Source organism: Petaurus breviceps, unplaced genomic scaffold (genome assembly GCF_028583685.1).
Source record: "Petaurus breviceps papuanus isolate PSGF00001 unplaced genomic scaffold, PetGlider_PUasm1.0 90418, whole genome shotgun sequence".
Lineage (NCBI taxonomy): Eukaryota > Metazoa > Chordata > Mammalia > Diprotodontia > Petauridae > Petaurus > Petaurus breviceps.
Window position 1 is genome coordinate 46,832 of NW_027187246.1, and position 18,380 is coordinate 65,211.

The window sequence follows — 18,380 nt, forward strand, 5'->3', positions numbered from 1 at the left end:
TCACTGAGATGATAGCTTTTGGTGGCCCCCTGTTAGCTTAATTAGGCAGGCAGCTCTTTATCCTAATGTATTTTTTCTTCTAAGCAGCAATTAGCATCTCAACTGGATGGTATATCTAATTCTCCTCTGCCAAAAAAAATTATTATGACAATTGGTAAATTTTGTCTTTTATTCATTTTGCAAATAAGATTAATTCACATTCAGTGTGCCTCAATGGAATTTTAGAAAGGCTTATACTAAGAACTGAGACAGGATATCAAGATATTTAAAAATAAATCTTAAATCACCACTCCCCCTGTCCCCAAATCAAACCAACAAAAAACTTCAAGGTCATGCTCATCCATCTGAGTATAATTAGTTCTTTACCTGGTACCAAGGGCACTTATTCTTTATAAAAACACACAAGAAGACTTTTAGCTATTCAGTTTACTATAAAGTAAACATATAGTAACTTATATTTCTCCCCTTTTAAAAAAGTGGTTAATCTTAATATCCCAGCAGGTACATTTATCTCCTTATTCTTCTGCATACTAAATTGCATCCAAACTAGGACTTGGAGTTACTAGTTTCTTAATTGGAATGTTATAAAGAAAGACAGGCAACATGTAAAATTCCAGTTTGGCAGGAAAAAAAAAATAAAAGGCTCCAGGTTTTCCTTACAGTCTACCAACTTCAAGTGGAGCTCATTAAAACTAATTTTATTCAAGGCCAGATAAGCTGTACAACCAGAGAGTGTACCTTGGCTTCCTGCTCCTACTGCCTCTCACTACCTGTCAATGCCTCACAGTCACTGAGGCAGCAGCTGGCCTGTTTTTAGTCAATGTTGGGAGTGTCATACCTCATACAAGCCAAGCTGCTTCCGCTGCTATTCTGGAAACCAATCCACCAATTCCCTTTAGGGTAGAGGGTGTCTATGTGTGAGAGGGAGAACATATATTTTCAAAATTTTAAATCTAAGGTAACAGCTAAGTAAGCTATGTCCTTCATACTTTTCTTGGGCTTTTGTGGTGCTAAGTAAACATCTTACAATATAATCACAATGCTTTCCTCCCAACAGCAACCATATTACAGACAGAATAGAAAAAAGGATTTCTTTTATTATGATCAATTAGTGGGAGGGAGGCAGAAAAAAGTGGGGCAGTAGACACAGGTGGATGAATTGTGTAGTCTACATTAGCCCCTATCTTTGGGAGTTGGGTGGCATCTATACCATCTAGCTGCCCCAATATGTGACATAATGAAAATCAAATCAAAAGTATTACATTTTGAAGTCTCTTTAAGCTAATTATTGTTTATTTATTGGAGGTTTTTCACAATGAATCTAATTACTCTCCTGCTCATATAAGTTTGGATTTGAAGAAAGATATGAATGATTTACTCAAGCATGTTTACATCCTTTATCTTTGGCTTAAAATGAATGAGTTGGGAAAATGTGCTAAATTTTTGGAAGTACTTTAACCTAAATATGTGTTGTAAATATTATGTTCCATAAAAAATTTTAGCTTATTTAAACAGCTCTACAAGAAAGGTCTGGGTGGGGGAATAAATGGGTGTGGAAAGGAAGCTGTGGGAATAGGTCTAACACTTTTCACTTTTACCATACCTAGATTCCATAATGAAACTCAAGCTTCCACTGCCTAACCAAAGACCAACTGCACTCATTTCCACAGGTTCTGAAGACTGCCAGTGTACTAGAGGTAAAACTATCACAACAGATCATTAGTTATTTAGGAGTATGAAAGTACTTATTGCACAGAAAAAGACATTAAAGATGCCTAAGAGCCAAAAAGGAGGCTTTTCAAAAAGTGAAATTCTCACAAACATGTAATGAATCCATTATACTATGCGGTGTACCAAGTATATTATTATACCAATGAGAACACAGTAGTGAATTTTGGGAATACTATCAATATAGTATAGTATTTCAATCCACAGACCCCAGAAAAAGGACTTGAGGCCAGGAGAAACCTTTAGAAGATAAGAGATGGTGGTGGCAAAGAATTGGAAATTAAGGGGGTTCCCATCAATTGGGGAATGGCTGAACAAGTTGTGGTATATGCATGTAATGGAATACTATTGTGCTATAAGAAACGAAGAGCAGATGGACTTCATATTTACCAGGAGAGGCTTATACGAACTGATGCTGAGCGAGAAGAGTAGAGCCAGGAGAAATTTGTACACAATTACAGACACAACGTATGTGTGATGACCAACCTTGATAGACTGGACTCTTCTCAGCAATGCAGGGTTATAAGTCAACCCCAAAAGTCTCATGATGGAGAGAGATGTCTACATCCAGAGAAAGAACTGAGTTTGAACCCAGACTGAAGCAAACTACCTGCTCTTTTTCTTTTGCTTGTTTGGTTTTGTTTCCTCTTTCCCATTGTTCATTCCATCTGATACAATCCTTCCTTATAACCTGACTAATGTCTAATGTGAAAGTATTTGCAGATACTATACTTGATTGTATGCCACCATGGGGGGGGTGGAGGGGGAGAGAAAATTTGAAACTCAAGGAATTGTGGAAATTAATCTTGTAAACTAAAAGTAAACAAATTAGTAAAGACCAAAAAATTTTTTAAAAAAGGGAGATAAGAAATGGTCATGGTGACTACAGTGTGTTTAAGCACACACTTTTGGCAAGTGCGACCCAAACTTAATAAGAAACCAAGAAGTACTTGCTACCTGCAGCTCCTGTATTCCCCCTGTTCTCAATGACTTCTGCACAGAAAGGCAGGAGATTTATAGCTATGCCCTCTGGTAGAATAAAACGCTACATTTTTGTTATTGTTTAGTTGTTTTCAGTCATCTCTGACTCTTCCTGACTCCATTTGGGGTTTTCTTGGAAGAGATACTGGAGTGGTTTGCCATTTCCTTCTGCAGTTCATTTTGCAGATGAGGAAACTGAGGCAAACAGGGTTAAGTTATTTGTCCAAGATCACACAGATGTTAAGTGTCTGAGGTCAGATTTGAACTCAGGAAGATGAGTCTTCCTTATTCCAGGACTGGCACTCTATCCACTATACTATCTAGCTGCCCCAATATATGACATACTGAAAATTAAATCAAATTAAAAGTATTACATTTTGAAGTCTCCTTAAGCTAATTATTGTTTATTTATTGGAGGTTTTTCACAATGAACTTAATTTACTCTACTGATCATATAGGTTTAGATTTGAAGAAAGATATGAATGATTTACTCAAAGGGACAAATCTATTTTGATTCAATCTTCACCCCTTCTCCTTTAGCAGGGGCACTTGTTTGGTGCCTATGAAACTAGATTTACAACCGTTTCAGAACCAGAAAAGACTGGTGTAGCATAATTTAAACAACTGGGTGGGTAATTTATGGAGTCTCGTACACACACACATACACACATTTAAAATATAGGAGAATTTCAAGCTATGTAGGGAAGTGTAGGTGAAATCAGAAGGGCATGCTTGAGATGCTGCCTAGTACACTAAAGTAAGCTGACATATGTCTAATATGCCCGTATCCTAAGTATGTCTGAAGGAAATTTCTATCTTTTAAAATCTAAGGATATTCAGAAACTTTTTTAAAAAATAAAAAAATTGGTGAAAATTTTAATATCTTTTGAACAGTCCTAGCAATATTTTAATAGTATAATATGCCAAAACTTAGAGCTAAAGCAAACTATTAGAATGTGTTGAATTTCTCACCCTAAAAATTAAATGACTGCTTGTTTCACTTTAACAGGGATGTTATCAAAATTTATTCAATGGTTAATTAATATCATTAGCTCATACAAATGATCCAATTAAAAGGCTAATCATATATATGCATGTATATTTACATGCATGTATGTATATATACCTGTATTTGTGACATTCTACTGCAATAACACATCTACTCACTAGATGGCAACAAACTGCATCAACTCAAAATAGCCCAAACTTGAATTTCTTTTACATTCTTTTAAACATGAAAATGAAAAGATTAATTTGAACATTAAAATTAGATGTTAGTCTATGTAAAATTTCCCTTAAAAGAACACCATACCATTCTGTGGTGAGTGGTGACATATAAGAGCAAAGAACTGATCTTGATAGCTGTTGCTCTTATTAAATACTAGAATATAAAGAGGAGCAGATTTTACCTTTACTTGACCATTTGCTATTAATGCATCTTAAAAATTCAAATGAAAACCCATCAGTTTAACAGGTAAATTCAATCCTCTCGGAGGAGTTTTAGACCTAGAGCATAATGAAACATCAAAGCTGCTAGTTCAAAAGGTGTTTTGCATAAAAATGTTCTGGCAAGCTGGGTACATTCTAGGTGAAGTGCAAAATGACCATAGGGGGTGGGGGTGCTCCATCAGTTTTACCACCGGTGGCCAAGTGGGAGATTTTACCACTGGTTGCTCTGGAGGCTGCTAGAAAGTATGACCTGCTTTTGGATGGGCAGAGTAAATGAGCTATAGGACTCCAGAGGGCTACACTGAGACTTTCAGAAATGTGGACAAGTAGTTCAGAGGAAGTGGTTTTGCTTAACATAGTGCCTGGAGGAGAGATGAAACACATAGGATTTGTTAAAATAAAGGTTCTGGGGTTGTAAGCATGTGGAACTCCTACTGACAAATATGGAAGGTGAGAAGACCTATTGTAGGAATAAGACAAGGTCAAAATGCAAGCAGCAAATAGAACCAGAAATATTTCAGAGATACTGAAAAACCCTTAAGTTCACATAAAATCACTGATTTTCTTATAAAAAGAACATATATGTAAAAGAGAAGGTTTTAGATACATAGATCATATAATTTTAGAGGCTAGAAGGGCTTGTGGAGATACTTAATATCAAAGAATTTAAAGCTGGAAAAGGGTTATAGAGATGATTTAGGCCACTCTCCTCACTTTGCAAATGAGCAAACTGAGGCCCAGGAGGGGGAGGGCAGATTTATCCAAGGTGAGAAAACTAGTACTGTTGAAAAATAATGTGGTTTCAAAAATTTACATGTCCATACCTCCCAAAGCGTGTGTCTATTTTTGAAAGGATTGGCAAAGAAAACTGAGGAGGTCATCACGGGAATGTTTCTCACCTGTACTTCCATTTCAAAGCCTAGATCATATGTTCCATACTATCGTACTGCACTGTCTTCTTTGTATCACTGAATGTGCTAATCTGATGGTGTCAATTTATTTACATACTTTATTCCTTTGAGACCTACTCCTCAAATCAAGATCACCATCTCACGAGGGGCAGCAAACTGATATTTCAAGGTTAAAAAATGGAACCCCTGAGCAAGCTTCTTCACTTGGCAAATTGCCTGCTTTGCCTTATGGAAAACCAGGTTCAGATATGACCTTGGGCAGCTTGAAAACTCCGAGTGTGGGAGAAGTTATGATCTCTGTCTTATAATAGCAGGTAGAGTGCTAATAGTGTCGCTCTTGGGTGTTTGCCGCTAATTGATTCATACAGAAGCATTAAGCTTCTGGTCTGTGCAGCCTGTGGGTTGTGCCACCAGATGATCATCAGGACGTTCTGATTCCTGTGGCTGGGAGAGAAACAGAAGGTGTGGGCAGTTCCAGTTTTTTGTACATACAGAAGTAAAAAACACTGTTGCAAAAGCTGGGATTAAAATGCTCAGAAACGAGAGTAGCCCAGTAAAACCAAATTGTCTGGAATCATTCTGGCTCCTTTATTTTTCAGATTTTTCCCCAGGAGGTTGAAAGCTGTGGGTTAAAAATCATATGAGGGCATGGTGGTACTGCCTGTCGCTAGATGTTATCATATTAAATCAAAACAACAGCAAAAACCAAACCAAAACAAAAAACCCCAAACACCACTAGCATACTCACTATGTACAAGAGACCTTTCATAGGGCAGAGTTTGGAAAAGATGAGAGAGGGAGCAAGTAATTGGCCCTAATTACAGTATTTAGCTCAGTGTTTGAAAAATTCAATTTAAAAATGCAAATTCTATATTCTATTTGAATTGATTTCAGAAGGAATAAGCATAGATATAGTCTTGAAGTATGTCATTGCACTTAGCTATCTATTAAATATGCCATTACTTAGTCTAATTAATTCTCTGCTAAGCTAAACCTTCATGCTTAGTCAGGTAGCTTTCCCTGATCCAGAATGCACCAGTGATTCTCCTCCATTTTTCTTCATGACATCCTATTCCAGAATATACGGCAGCTCTGCAGTTACTGCCGCCCACGTACCTTCATCATTAGCAGACAGTTTGCCATGGAGTACATCACCCGGCCCAGACGTGACCTCCACAGCTGAACAGAGGCTGGAAAATAAGAGCAGCTTGTGAATGTGCACAAATAAATTAGAGGTTCTTTCTAGCCATCAATTATTGGGTTCTGTGAATTCTGATTTAAAAGATCCCCTTGTTAACACCACTGGGTTTTAGCCTAGAATTTTTACTATGCTGTCAGGCTCCACCATGAGCCAGAAAATACTGCCCCTGGTGTAGGGACTAACCCCCAACTGGTTCTAGGAACAGAATGTCTGAAACAAGGATGAGACAATGCAAAACAGCAGGGCAACTGCTCAGCTTTCAATGCAGACAAAAGACTAAATGCTATAATTAAGGGCTACAATTTTTCTAAAAATAGGACAAAAAAAGGTAACCTTAGCAAATGTGAATCATTAGGACCATCTACTTATCATCATGCATTTTAGCAGGGTAAGGGTTAATCAGCTTCAAAAGCTAAGTGACCAACATAGCTTGTGGACATTTATTTCCAAGCAGAAGTCACCAAGGAGCAATAGGGCTCTCTGGGTCTGTAACTCCAGTGGGAGAACCAGCTGCCAAGACTGCCTGTCTGCCTTCTCCAGCTTCTTGGGTCAAGCCAGATGGTGGAAAAGCCTATACCACAAAAAGGGCCAGCAAACTTGGGCTCTGCCACTGGGATCTGGGGTAACTCACCTCATCTCTGGCGGCCTTAGCTTTTTCATTTGTAAAATGGGGGTGATTCTATTTACCCTACTTACCTCATAGGGTTATTTATGAGGATTAAATAAGTCAAAATTAATTTTATGATTAATTTATTTAATAATAAAAAATTAATTAAATGAGTCGAAAGTAAAAAGCTACAAGGTAGTATTGGGGAGAAGTATGACAGTGGATAGAGAGCTGGTCTTGAAGCCAGAAAGACAGGTTCAGTCCAATCTCTGACACTGTGTTGAGGATGTTGGCTATGTTGTCTTGGTCAAGTCAGGTGACTTACTTCTCTATTCCCTAGGCAACTCTCCTGAAGTCAAGCTCTTAAGTTGTAGAGGAGGTGCTGATTTGCATTAGGAGAGTGAGTCTCCTAATACCAGGCGTTCCCTACACCAATGAAATCACAGGTCTAGTTGCTATTTTCCATTTCTAATAAATATAGCTACAGTCTGGAAGCATATTAGCATATTTTCCTATTCTACTGAGAGGCAAGGGCAGTGAACAGAGAGCTGGCCTTGGAGCCAAGGAGGCCTGAGTTCAAGTTCTCTCTTCAAAAAATATTGGCTCTGTGAACATGGGTAATTTATTTCATTTCTTACTGCCTTAGGTAACTATCTAAGACTCTAACTGTAGAAAAATACCTAATTTGCATTGGTGGAACCAGTTTCCATACTTGGAGGTCTCTACATGGATAAAGTAACAAGCCTGCCCTATTTCTCCCCTAAAGTTACTTGAGGATGTGTTACATCCTCACGGAGAGCAGGGACCATGACTGAAATCTAAATTTTCTTCTTCCCCCAACCCAACACTACTGTGCTTAAGGAATGTATGCTAAATAAAAGAACGGACTCAAAGTGGCCTAGTAAGAGTTAGAATATGTTTCTGGATACCCTGAGAATATACAGAGTAAGAGTCATGGTGGAAACAAACTGAAAATTAAGAGAGGTTTTTCCTCTCCCTGGCATATTTTTCACTTACTCATTCTTAGATTATAACCACTTTGCTGAAACCAATCAAAATAATTTTAGGGGAGAATTTGATTTAAAAAACAATGTTATGGAGTGAATCCAGAGAAAAATACAAAGCCCACCATGCAGATGATAAACACAAACATATTCTTAAAAATAACTTATGTCTGTGCCTTGTGATCACTTCTGGAATATCTGGGAAAGCAATAAAAAGTATATAAAAGGCAGGCTGGTGTAGAGTAAGATAAGCAAATAAAATCAAATCAGCAAGCATTTATTAAGCACCTAATATGTGCCAGGCGCTATGCCAAGTGCTGGGGATAGAAAAGCAAAAACAGATTTAGCTCTTGAAGACCTCACAATCTAGAGAGGGACACAACATGCAAACAACCACGCACAAACAAAACACATCAAGGATGAATTGGGGGTAATCAACAGGAGGAGGTATAAGTGTTAAGGGTGATTAAGAAAGGCTTCTTGCAGAAGGTGTGGTTTTAGCTGAGACTTAAGGAAGCCAGGGGAATCAGGGGGTGGAGGTGAGAAGGGAGAGAATTCCAGGCATGGGGGAAGCTGCCTGGAACTGAAAGATGCAGTCATGAATGAAAACCTGCAAGGATGCCATTATCACTGGATCACAAAATACTTGGTGGGCAATAAGATGTAAAAAGACTGGAAAGGTAGAAGGGGTCAGGTTGAGAAGGCCTTTACAAGTCAAATAAAAGATTTTCTATTTGATCCTGGAGGTAAGAGGGAACCATTGGATTTTATTGAATAGAGTAAGATGGTTAGATCTGAGCTTTAGAAACAGGGAATGACATTAAGATTTCTTAAGATTTATTCTTAAGGCACAGTCTGAGAGAAAACTGAGAAGACTTGTATCATCTAATACAGAGTGAAGTGACTGAGAATAGGAAGATAAAATACAGGATAAGAGGTAGTGAGGATGGTAGGATCAAGTGAAGGTTTAAGGATGGGAGATATAGTTGGGTATGTGTGTAGGCAGCAGGGAAGAAGGCAGTAGACAGGGTGAGAACAAAAATGAGACAGAGAGACAGAAAGAAAGAATCAGAGAGCATGATAGTGAGGGTAATCTGCTGGAGAGGAGTTGGCCTTGGCAAGTATCAGGTCTACCTCTTCATCTAATTCAGGAATGAAGGAGAAGAAAGTGAGGGAAAGTGTCTGAGTGAAGTGAGATAAAGAGGAGGGAAGAGGGAGCTCTTAGCAAATGACTTCAGTTTTTTCATTGAAGCACATAACCAGGCCCTCAGCTAAGAGAGAGGGGGGAAGAGGAACTATGGGCAATATGAGACGAAGATGGTAAGTGGGATATTAAATTGATCAGGGAAGAGTAAAATGACTGCCTGGAGGAAGGGAGGACCCAGCTGATAACAAATCTGTAGTGGAATCAATTAGCATGATTTTGTTATTTTCTCTAGTTCCATTCAGAGGACATGAATAGGAATGAAGAAAAAGGATGGTGGCAACAATCTAGAATTGGAGTTTAGTAAGGCATGGTGTAACACCAATGCAATATTCACAACATTTTCTGATGAAAGGAAAAAGAGGCAAGAGATTCAAAGGCAGGGCTGATGACCTGGGAAAAACTGAGGAGTGGAGGGACTGGAAGTCACAGTAGGGACAAAGAAAAGTTAGGGGTCATAAGTCATGGAGACCAAAGGAATAATAACATATTATGATCAGATAAAGGAATTTTAGAATTTGTGAACTTGGAAAGGGAACACTTATGGGTCATAGTAATAAGGGCATAACCATCTATATGTGCAGCTGAGATAGAGTGGACAGAAACTGAACAGAATGAGGAACTGGGAAATTAGGGTATTGAGGGAGCATCAATATAGATGGTAAAGTCCTTTAGAGCAGAAGTTGGGGTGGAAAGTCTGTAAGTCAAGGACTGAACCCTTTGAGGAAAGAAAAAAGGAAGTATCCTAGAAATTGATGGCAAAAGGCCATCAGGACCTGAAATGGATGATAAATTTGGTAGCATAAATTCAGAGGAGAGGCTGCTAAAGTTGATGAAATTGGCAATGAAGAATAAGGAGAATTCCAGCTCTTAGTTGGGGGTTATGAGAGAAAAGGTAGCTATTATGATAAAGGGTGTTTGGGAAAAAAGTCGTGTTATTAAAAGGAAATTAAGTCTCAGTAAATACCAGAAGATGGAAGGAGTGAGAAGGGAAGAGGTTTAAGATGAAAGAAAATTTGTTAATTATGAAGGAGGAATTCCAGAAGACATAGTAGAAGCAGAATACTTACCATGCCTATTTTCTTGTGTAATGTTATTCATGCTCCCATCTTCAGCTAAGCCTTGTTCCAAATTTCTCAGTATCTACAGTAATTGTTTAAAAAGCAAAAACAAAATGAGTTTATTTCTAGAATCTGGTATAATTTTCTAGTAATGAATGTATGTATAAGAAGCATTACTATATGCAAAGCACTATGCTAAGTGCTGAGAATACATTTAGATAAGGCATTTCCTGCTCTCAAAGAGCTCACATTCTATTTTTTTTCTTTTTTGGAGGGGGAAAGGCTGGGCAATTGGGGTTAAGAGACTTGCCAAGGTCACATGGCTAGTTTTTGTGTTAAGTGTCTGAGGCTGGATTTGAACTCAGGTCCTCCTGACTCCAGGGCCAGTGCTCTATTCACTGCACCACCTAGCTATCCCAAGAGCTCACATTCTAATAGGAGAATATAAGACATAAGGTTTTAGTTCTAAGTAAGAACTACAGGTCCTGTGGTCCTTATGGTCTAGTGAAAAGGCAGAGGGGTAATTTTTCTACTGCCATTTCCATTAGTAAAATTTTATGCTATTTATGATGTTGAACTATTTCTGACAAGGAATATGGGATGAGAACTTTCTTTTCTAGAACTTCAGTAGCAGTGACTCATATGGAGAAAGATGGGAGTTTCCAGGTCACCACTCCATAAGAATATCTTCCCTGGACAGGAAAGCAGGGCTAGTGGTCTGAGGGTGGTGCTACTCTTCCTGAGAGCTCTTGGGATTACCTGTCGGTGACTAGCAACTGATCAGTGGTTGGTAGTGGTCATGTTGGGTGTGGAAGACCCCTTCCCCAAACTTCCCTGGATGATGGAAGCAGGGGCTGGTTGGAAGCAGAGGCAGTGGTTTAATTGTTGTTCAGCTGTTTAATCACGTCTAATTTTTTTTATTTTTATTTTTTAAAGCAATTGGGGTTAAGTAACTTGCTCAAGGTTACACAGCCAGGTGTTTCTGGGTGGGTGCTAAGTGTCTGAGCCTGGATTCGATCCCAGGGAATCCCAACTCTGGGGCCAGTCTCTTACTCACTGTGCTACCTGGCCACCCCAATCACATCCAATTCTTAATGACCCTGTGGACATAGTGGCAAAAATACTAGAGTGGTTTGCCATTTCCTTCTCCAGTGAATTTAGGCAAACTGAGATTAAGTGACTTGCCCTGGGTCAAAGAGCTAGCTAGTAAATGTTTCAGGACAGATTTGAACTCAGGTCTTCCTGACTCCAGGCCCAGCGCTCTATTCACTGAACCACCTACCTGCCAATGGTTTATAGGGTACTGCTATTATCAAGTTCTTTGATTTACCTTACATACTTCTAGTAGGAACAGACTGTTCACAAATCATAAACCTTCATGAAAACCAATTCATACAAGAATGTTTCATATAGACACATAACAAAAATCATTGATTACTATCATAGTGAGATAGAACCTATAAATGAAGAGTGCCATTTGTACTCCCACTGATGGTGGAGTTCATGTTTATGATGCCCATAAAGCAATAAGAGACAGGATACACAGAGGATAGATGCATTTTTTAAAAAGCAAAATATCAAGTATGTTCCACATGAGAATGATTATTAACTTTTGTGAAATATCAAACTGATTCCTCAGGAGTATGAAGAGGTGCTGTAGCCTTTTTTAATATAGCACATAAATTTTCCCCAACTGTCACTTTAAATAGAAGTTTCTGTTTCAAAATAAAGACCCCTCTTTTACATCTCTGATGTTTCTTCCTTTCTCACTCACTTCTATACCTACTAATTAAGTTAATTTCAAGAAACATTTATTAAGCACATACAATACACTTCCTATATTAAACACTTCTCCTACCTGTCTGACTTCTCTTCTCAGTCTCCATTTTTGGTTCTACATCCATGTATATCCACTGATTAATTATGAGTGTCCCCTATAGCTCTGTCCTGAGCCCTCTTTTCTTTTTGTCCTTCTACATTCTCACTTGATGATCTCATCAGCTCCCATGGGTTCAATTATCATCTCTATGCAGATGATTCCCAGATTTATATATCTAGTTCTCCTCTCTCTCCTGAGCAACAGACATAAATCATCAATTGCCTACTAGACATCTTGGACTGGATGTTCTATAGGCATCTAAAATTCAACATGTTCAAAATAGAACTCAGTCCCTCCCCTCTTTTCAACCTCCCTATTCCTTCTGACAGCACCACTCTTCAACTCATCTAGGTTTGCAACCACAGTGTGATACTTAACTCCTCACTCTCACTCACCCCACATATATAATTCATTGTTAATCTTGTAGATCCTGTTTTTACAACATCACTTATACATGTTCCCTTCTCTTTACTCCAATAACTCACCACTCTAGTTCAAGTTCTCATTTACCTTAATTACTGCAGTGGTCTTCTAACAAGTTTTTGTGCTTTGATTTTTCCTCCACATTAATACATTCTCTCAGCTGCTAAAGTGATTTTCCTAAAACTTAGTTCTGATCACATTAGGCCTCTACCTTCCCATTGTTTTAATATACCACCCCCATCCACGTACTCTATGATCTAACTACATTGGCCTACATGCTAATCCTTGACCACAATACTGTATCTCCCAGTTCTATAAATTTGATAAAGTTATTTAAAACCAAGCCAACATATACTTTGATATTCGGTGACTTCAATGTCAAGGAGGGCACAGAGAAGGATGGAGAAAAAGACTGAAAAATATGATCTAGGTTTAAGAACAGCAAAAGTCAAGGCTTATAAGACTATTCAGGAACTTATGTAACATGAATGTTTTCTTTAGGAAGACAATCAGATGGTACTGAACATAGCAAACACTGAATAATACTACAAAGAGTAAAACTGATTGCGTCTTAATAGAAAGGAAAAAAAGTTACTAATGTGGGTGTTATATAAGAACTGGACAGGTAGGTGGTGCAGTGAATAGAGTAGTGGGTCTGAAGTCAGGAAGACTCATCCTCCTGAGTTCAAATCTGTCCTCAAACACTTGCTAGCTGTGTGATCCCGGGTAAGTCACTTAACCCTGTTTGCCTCAGTTCTTCATCTGTAAAATGAGTTGGAGAAGGAAACAGCAAATCATTCCAGTGTCTCTGCCAAGAAAACCTCAACTGGGGTCACTAAAAGTTGAATATGACTGAAAACAACTGAACAACATATAAGAATAGGCTTTTTGTTGGCAGATCACTGACTAGTTAGAGCAATGGTCAAAATCAAAACCAAATTAGAAGAAGTGAGATGAGAACTAACTATACAACTGCAATAGCTTCAACCAGACCCATTCAAACAAGCTATCAGTTTCAAAAATGAGCTGGACCCAGAACTGAATGGGAGGAAATGAGCAGGCTGAATTGGATTTGGGAAACTGTGCAATGCTTTTAAAAATTTCAAGATGCTCCCTGACACAAAAATGTATCTTTTAAAACTGATGTTCTTCCAACTGCAACTCTTGCAACACCAAAATCTCCAATGAATCAAAATTGCAGGTGATCTAAAACACAATGAAGGGTCTAAGTAGGGCATGGTGGCTCTAAGTAGGTGAAGCCTTCTCCCAACAATGACCTATATGCAAGAGAAGGCAAAAGGAATTTGCTTTTTGGATCCAGACCTGTGATTTCATTGGACTATGAAACGCCTGGTGAGGAAATCCCCACCCCCATCCCCACCATGCCAACTGGCAAGAGTTGCCCGGGACACTGAGAATTAAATGTGTTGTGCAGGGTTAGACAGGACAGTAGATGTCAGATGTGAGAACTGACCCTACATTTTACTGGTCTTTTATCTATTATACAGAGTGTCCCAAAAGTCTTAATACCTTAATAATCTGCACTAAGACTTTTGATATATTCCATATGTGATCAGAAATGAAGGCTGGATGGTCATGTAGTATAAGCAATCAATAAAAACTACTGTACCCAATACTTAGGCACAGAAGGCCTCTATGGAAGATTTATGAGAAAATATGGAAAAGAAGCATACAAGATGTGATAACATCAGTATAATTTGATGAAGAGGTGGCTCTTCTCCCTGCCAAAGTCAACCCCACGTCTAGTGCCTCTGATTCCATCCCTTCTTTTGTCCTCCTGCAGTTTGCCCCATCATCATTTCCCTCTCTCTCTAATCTTCAGTGTCTTCCTATCTAGTCATTCATTTCCCGATACCTACAAACACGCATCTCTCCTACCCTTAAAAAAAAACCTACCTTAGCTTGAACCTACCATTCCCTTAAATTCTTCTCCTATATTCCTCTCACCCCGACTTGTTGAAAAAGCCACATCACTCTTTGCCTCCAATTCCTCTTCTATAATTCTCTTTTCATTTCTTTATAATCCAATTTTCAACCTTACTAATTAACAAATTGCTTTTTTCAAGATTGAATGATTTCTGGATCATCAGATCCAATGGACTTTTCTTAATATTTACTCTTCCTGACACCTATATAAAATTTGGCACTGCTAACTAACTCCTTCCTCCCTGACATCCCCCATTCCCTAGTTTTGTTTTTTTTAAAGCAATTGGGGTTAAGTAACTTGCTCAAGGTTACATGGCCAATCATTTTGTGTGGGTGTTAAGTATCTGAGGCTGGAACCGATCCCCAATCCCGGGTCTCCTGACTCCAGGGCCACTCATCCCTAGGTTTTTTGTGATGGATTTATCTTGGTTTATCTCTCCACCTATTTCTTTTCAGTCTCTTCTGCTCACTCATCATTCTCTAAAAAAGTAGGTGTCTCAACCCTCCTCTCTTCCAAGGTGCTATTCTCATTCTATCTCTCTGTCTCTCTCTGTCTGTCTGTCTGTCTCTCTCTGTCTCTCTCTCTCTCTGTGTCTCTCTCTCTCTCTGTCTCTCTGTCTCTCTCTCTCTCTGTGTCTCTCTCTCTCTCTCTCTCTCTGTCTCTCTGTCTCTCTGTCTCTCTGTCTCTCTCTGTCTCTGTCTCTGTCTCTCTCTGTCTCTCTCTCTCTCTGTCTCTCTCTCTCTCTCTGTCTCTGTCTCTCTCTCTCTCTCTCTCTCCCCCTCTCTCCCCCCATTACATTAATAATCTCATCTGTTTCCACGGATTCACCTATCTCCTTTTAGGCAGATACTTCCTAAATCTATGGAGCCAAGAAAAAACGGCACTTATGATTCAGGAACATTTTAGGTTATACCATCTGAAATAAGGAGAGAACAAACTTGGGATAGAATGTTAAAACCTGGCCTTTTGCTACCCAACAGGCATGGCACAGTCTTTTTTGCTTCATATATCTTTAAGGAATTAACTGGGCAAAAAAAAAAAAAAGATGCTGACTAGGAAACAAGGGTTTAGTGTTAAATATATAACTGAATGGGCAGGAGAGGGTGAGGATAGAAAAAAAGGAATGGAACAGAAATACCTAAAGAAGTAACCCATTCTACCCGTAAAAAATACCTTCGAACTGTACTGCAGAAAAAATCTTAGTAAGCTATACTCCTACTGTAGAAATCTCCAATATAATTTCTTTTTGGAAATTATCATGGCACTTTAAACTGCATAGTAATAGCCACAACAGCAATCATAAATCAAAAGACCTTTTAACTAGCTATAGTAATATTAAATTCTGATCATATCAAGAGTTAAAAATACAGAGGTCCCACTAAGAGAATGGTCCAGGAGTATGGTACAATGGAAAGAGTGCTGGACTTGCAGCCAGGTGGCCAAGGTTCAAATCCTAGCTCTGACATGAGCTGTTTGACTACAGGAAAGCCTCTTAATTTCTTTGATCTTCCATTCCTCATCTATGAATGGGGATAACACTTTTATTTCCACTATCAATCCCAAAAGGGTTGTGGTGAAGGAAAGGGCTTTGTTACACTAAACAGCACTATGAAAATGTGAACAGTTATGGTGTGGCATGGCTTCTGTCCTAATATGAATAACTAGGGATGAGATCAAGTCTTTCTGGGCTGGTAGGAAGCAATGACAAAGCAAACGTTTTTTTCTTCCCCCCCCCCCAGTAGTTAATTAAGAGGGAGAAATGATACTCGAACCCCTGAGGACTGGGGGGACAGAGGCATATGGTAGAAGAAATACTTTTAGAGTAACAGCAAGAGCAGAAATATAACTGGAGACACAGAAAAGATCGGAGCTCTTTAAGACTTATGGTTAGGAGCCTCTCATGAAGTCCTGCCTTTTTTATTTTAGGTATTAGAAGGGAGAAGAACATGTGAATCTTTTTTTCCCAGCAGTTAAGAAGTATGGGATGGGGGCAGGGGGGAGGAAGAGGAGGAGGATTAGGAGAAGAAAATTAGAAACTCAAGGGACTGTGAAACAATGTTGTAAACTAAAAGTAAATAAATAAATTTTAAAATTGAAAAAAAAAGTATGGGAGTTAATTGTGCCTCTGCAGTCTCTCTCTCTCTCTCTCTCTTTTTTTTTTGCTTTTTTTTTAAGAGGGGGAAAGGCAGAGCAGTTGGGTTTAAGTGACTTGCCCAAGATCACAAGGCTAGTTAAGTGTCATGTGTCTGAAGCTGGATTTGAACTCAGGACCTCCTGATTCCAGGGTGGGTGCTCTATTCACTGCACCACCTAGCCGCCCTGCCTCTGCAGTCTCTATCATTTTTCAGAGTCAGACATATAAACTATGTCTTTTTAGGACAGGATTTCTCTCTTAGATGACCTTTCCTTACTCAAGCTTGTAGAAGGCACATGAATTCACATCCCAAGCTTGGCTACACACCCACCTTCATGTTGTACATCTTATCAGTGACTACAGACTTGGACTTATCATGCTTCAGGCTAGAGAGGTAAGTACTTCATGGAAGATGCAGATGAACTAAATGTTTTCAAGCACAAGTAAAGTTTAATTGCTTAAGCATATAGTGAGGAACCTATATGCAAATAAGGATAAGTATAAAGGTTGAAAAAGAATTCTCTGGTCCTAAAAGGAAGCATAATTCTTAAAGTTTTTTGTGCTTAATAGTTACACTTAAGTAATTCCAGCCTAGTTTTGAAGTAAACAGCTGAGTGAGGTAAGGTAACAGAAGCAAAATATTGCACCATGACTGCTTCTAGAGACAAATTTGAGAAAGGATTCGTTTCAATTAAACCATCCCTTAAGAGGCTGAGATGTTCAAAGTGCTTGTGCAAACCACTGGACACACAAAGGCAAAAATAAAAGAACCTCTAAACCCTCCAGGAGCTGATATTCTACTGTGGGGGTGTAAAAGAGGGGAGAGTAGGATGCAATATTTATACAGGAAAGTAAACACAAGCTATTTTCTGAAGTGAGAAAGCACTAACTGGGGATACCAGTGAAGGTCTTTGAACCGAGTGATGAATGAAGTCAGGGAATATAAGAGGCAGAGCTGGATACCACAGCAATATAAAGGATAGGACAACCAGGGCTTTATCCTAGGGCACCGGTATACAGAAAGCATATGATTCTCTCTTCAGTCCCATGTGGCACGGTACTACACCTGAGGGTTCTTCCCTAGTGGGGACTTCTTTTTCGTCACCTCTTATCTCCTGTTTATCACACTTACTCCCTCCCTCCCTCTGCCTTTCCTAGTAGTTGAGTGTCATTGGTTATATAGGCTAGAATGAATCATCTCATCCGTTAGCACTCAACATGGACATACTGCCTTATTTTACCCATCACCAACTTAATGGGTTTCAGACACTTCTAGTTAGGCTCTGGTAAAAGCAGATGCATTCATTCTAGGCATGGGAAATGGCCTGGGCAAAGGCTTGAAGATGGGAGGTGACATTCTGAGTTCAGGGGACAGAAAAAAGTACAGTTTGGTAATAAGGTACACATAACAGTACATTGATTTGAGTAGATATATATTGCAATAATAGTGCAAGAGAAAAAGAAAACTTCCAAGAAAATCCCAAAGCTTATTATAAAGAAATGCTGACACTGAAAGGAGGGCTGAAACTTGTATGATAGGCAAATGTGCTGTGCCTGCAATTTCCCCTTTGGTTTCCTCCAAGTGGAGAACCAGAACAAAGAAGGTCTAAAGTCACTCCAGAGAAAAATCACCAACCTTGGATTTCATAGGATAAAATACAATGCTAGGCAAGTCTGCATTGGGTATAGGTCATTCACAGCACAGCCCTACAGGACACTCTGTGACATCAGAATTATGTTTTCCCAATTAACAGGCTGCCATCTCTGGCCCATAAATGGAGAAATTCAATTGAAAAAACATGTATTAAGTTGACTACTATTGTTCAAGGCACTGGAATGGGTCCTTGGAA

The 18,380-nt window shown here is 38.9% G+C and overlaps 1 protein-coding gene across 2 annotated transcripts in view; it reads right to left on the reverse strand.

The window, feature by feature from the left end:
• The window catches only part of TRAPPC12 (trafficking protein particle complex subunit 12), a 164,746-nt gene that overhangs the window by 30,327 nt on the left and 116,039 nt on the right, over positions 1-18,380 (reverse strand). For both annotated transcript variants that reach the window (XM_069108674.1, XM_069108673.1), the window contains exons 7-8: positions 10,156-10,228; positions 6,186-6,259 (exon numbers count right to left, since the gene is read on the reverse strand). In XM_069108674.1, coding sequence (XP_068964775.1) covers positions 6,186-6,259; positions 10,156-10,228 — 147 coding nt within the window. The remainder of the gene's footprint in view (positions 1-6,185; positions 6,260-10,155; positions 10,229-18,380) is intronic.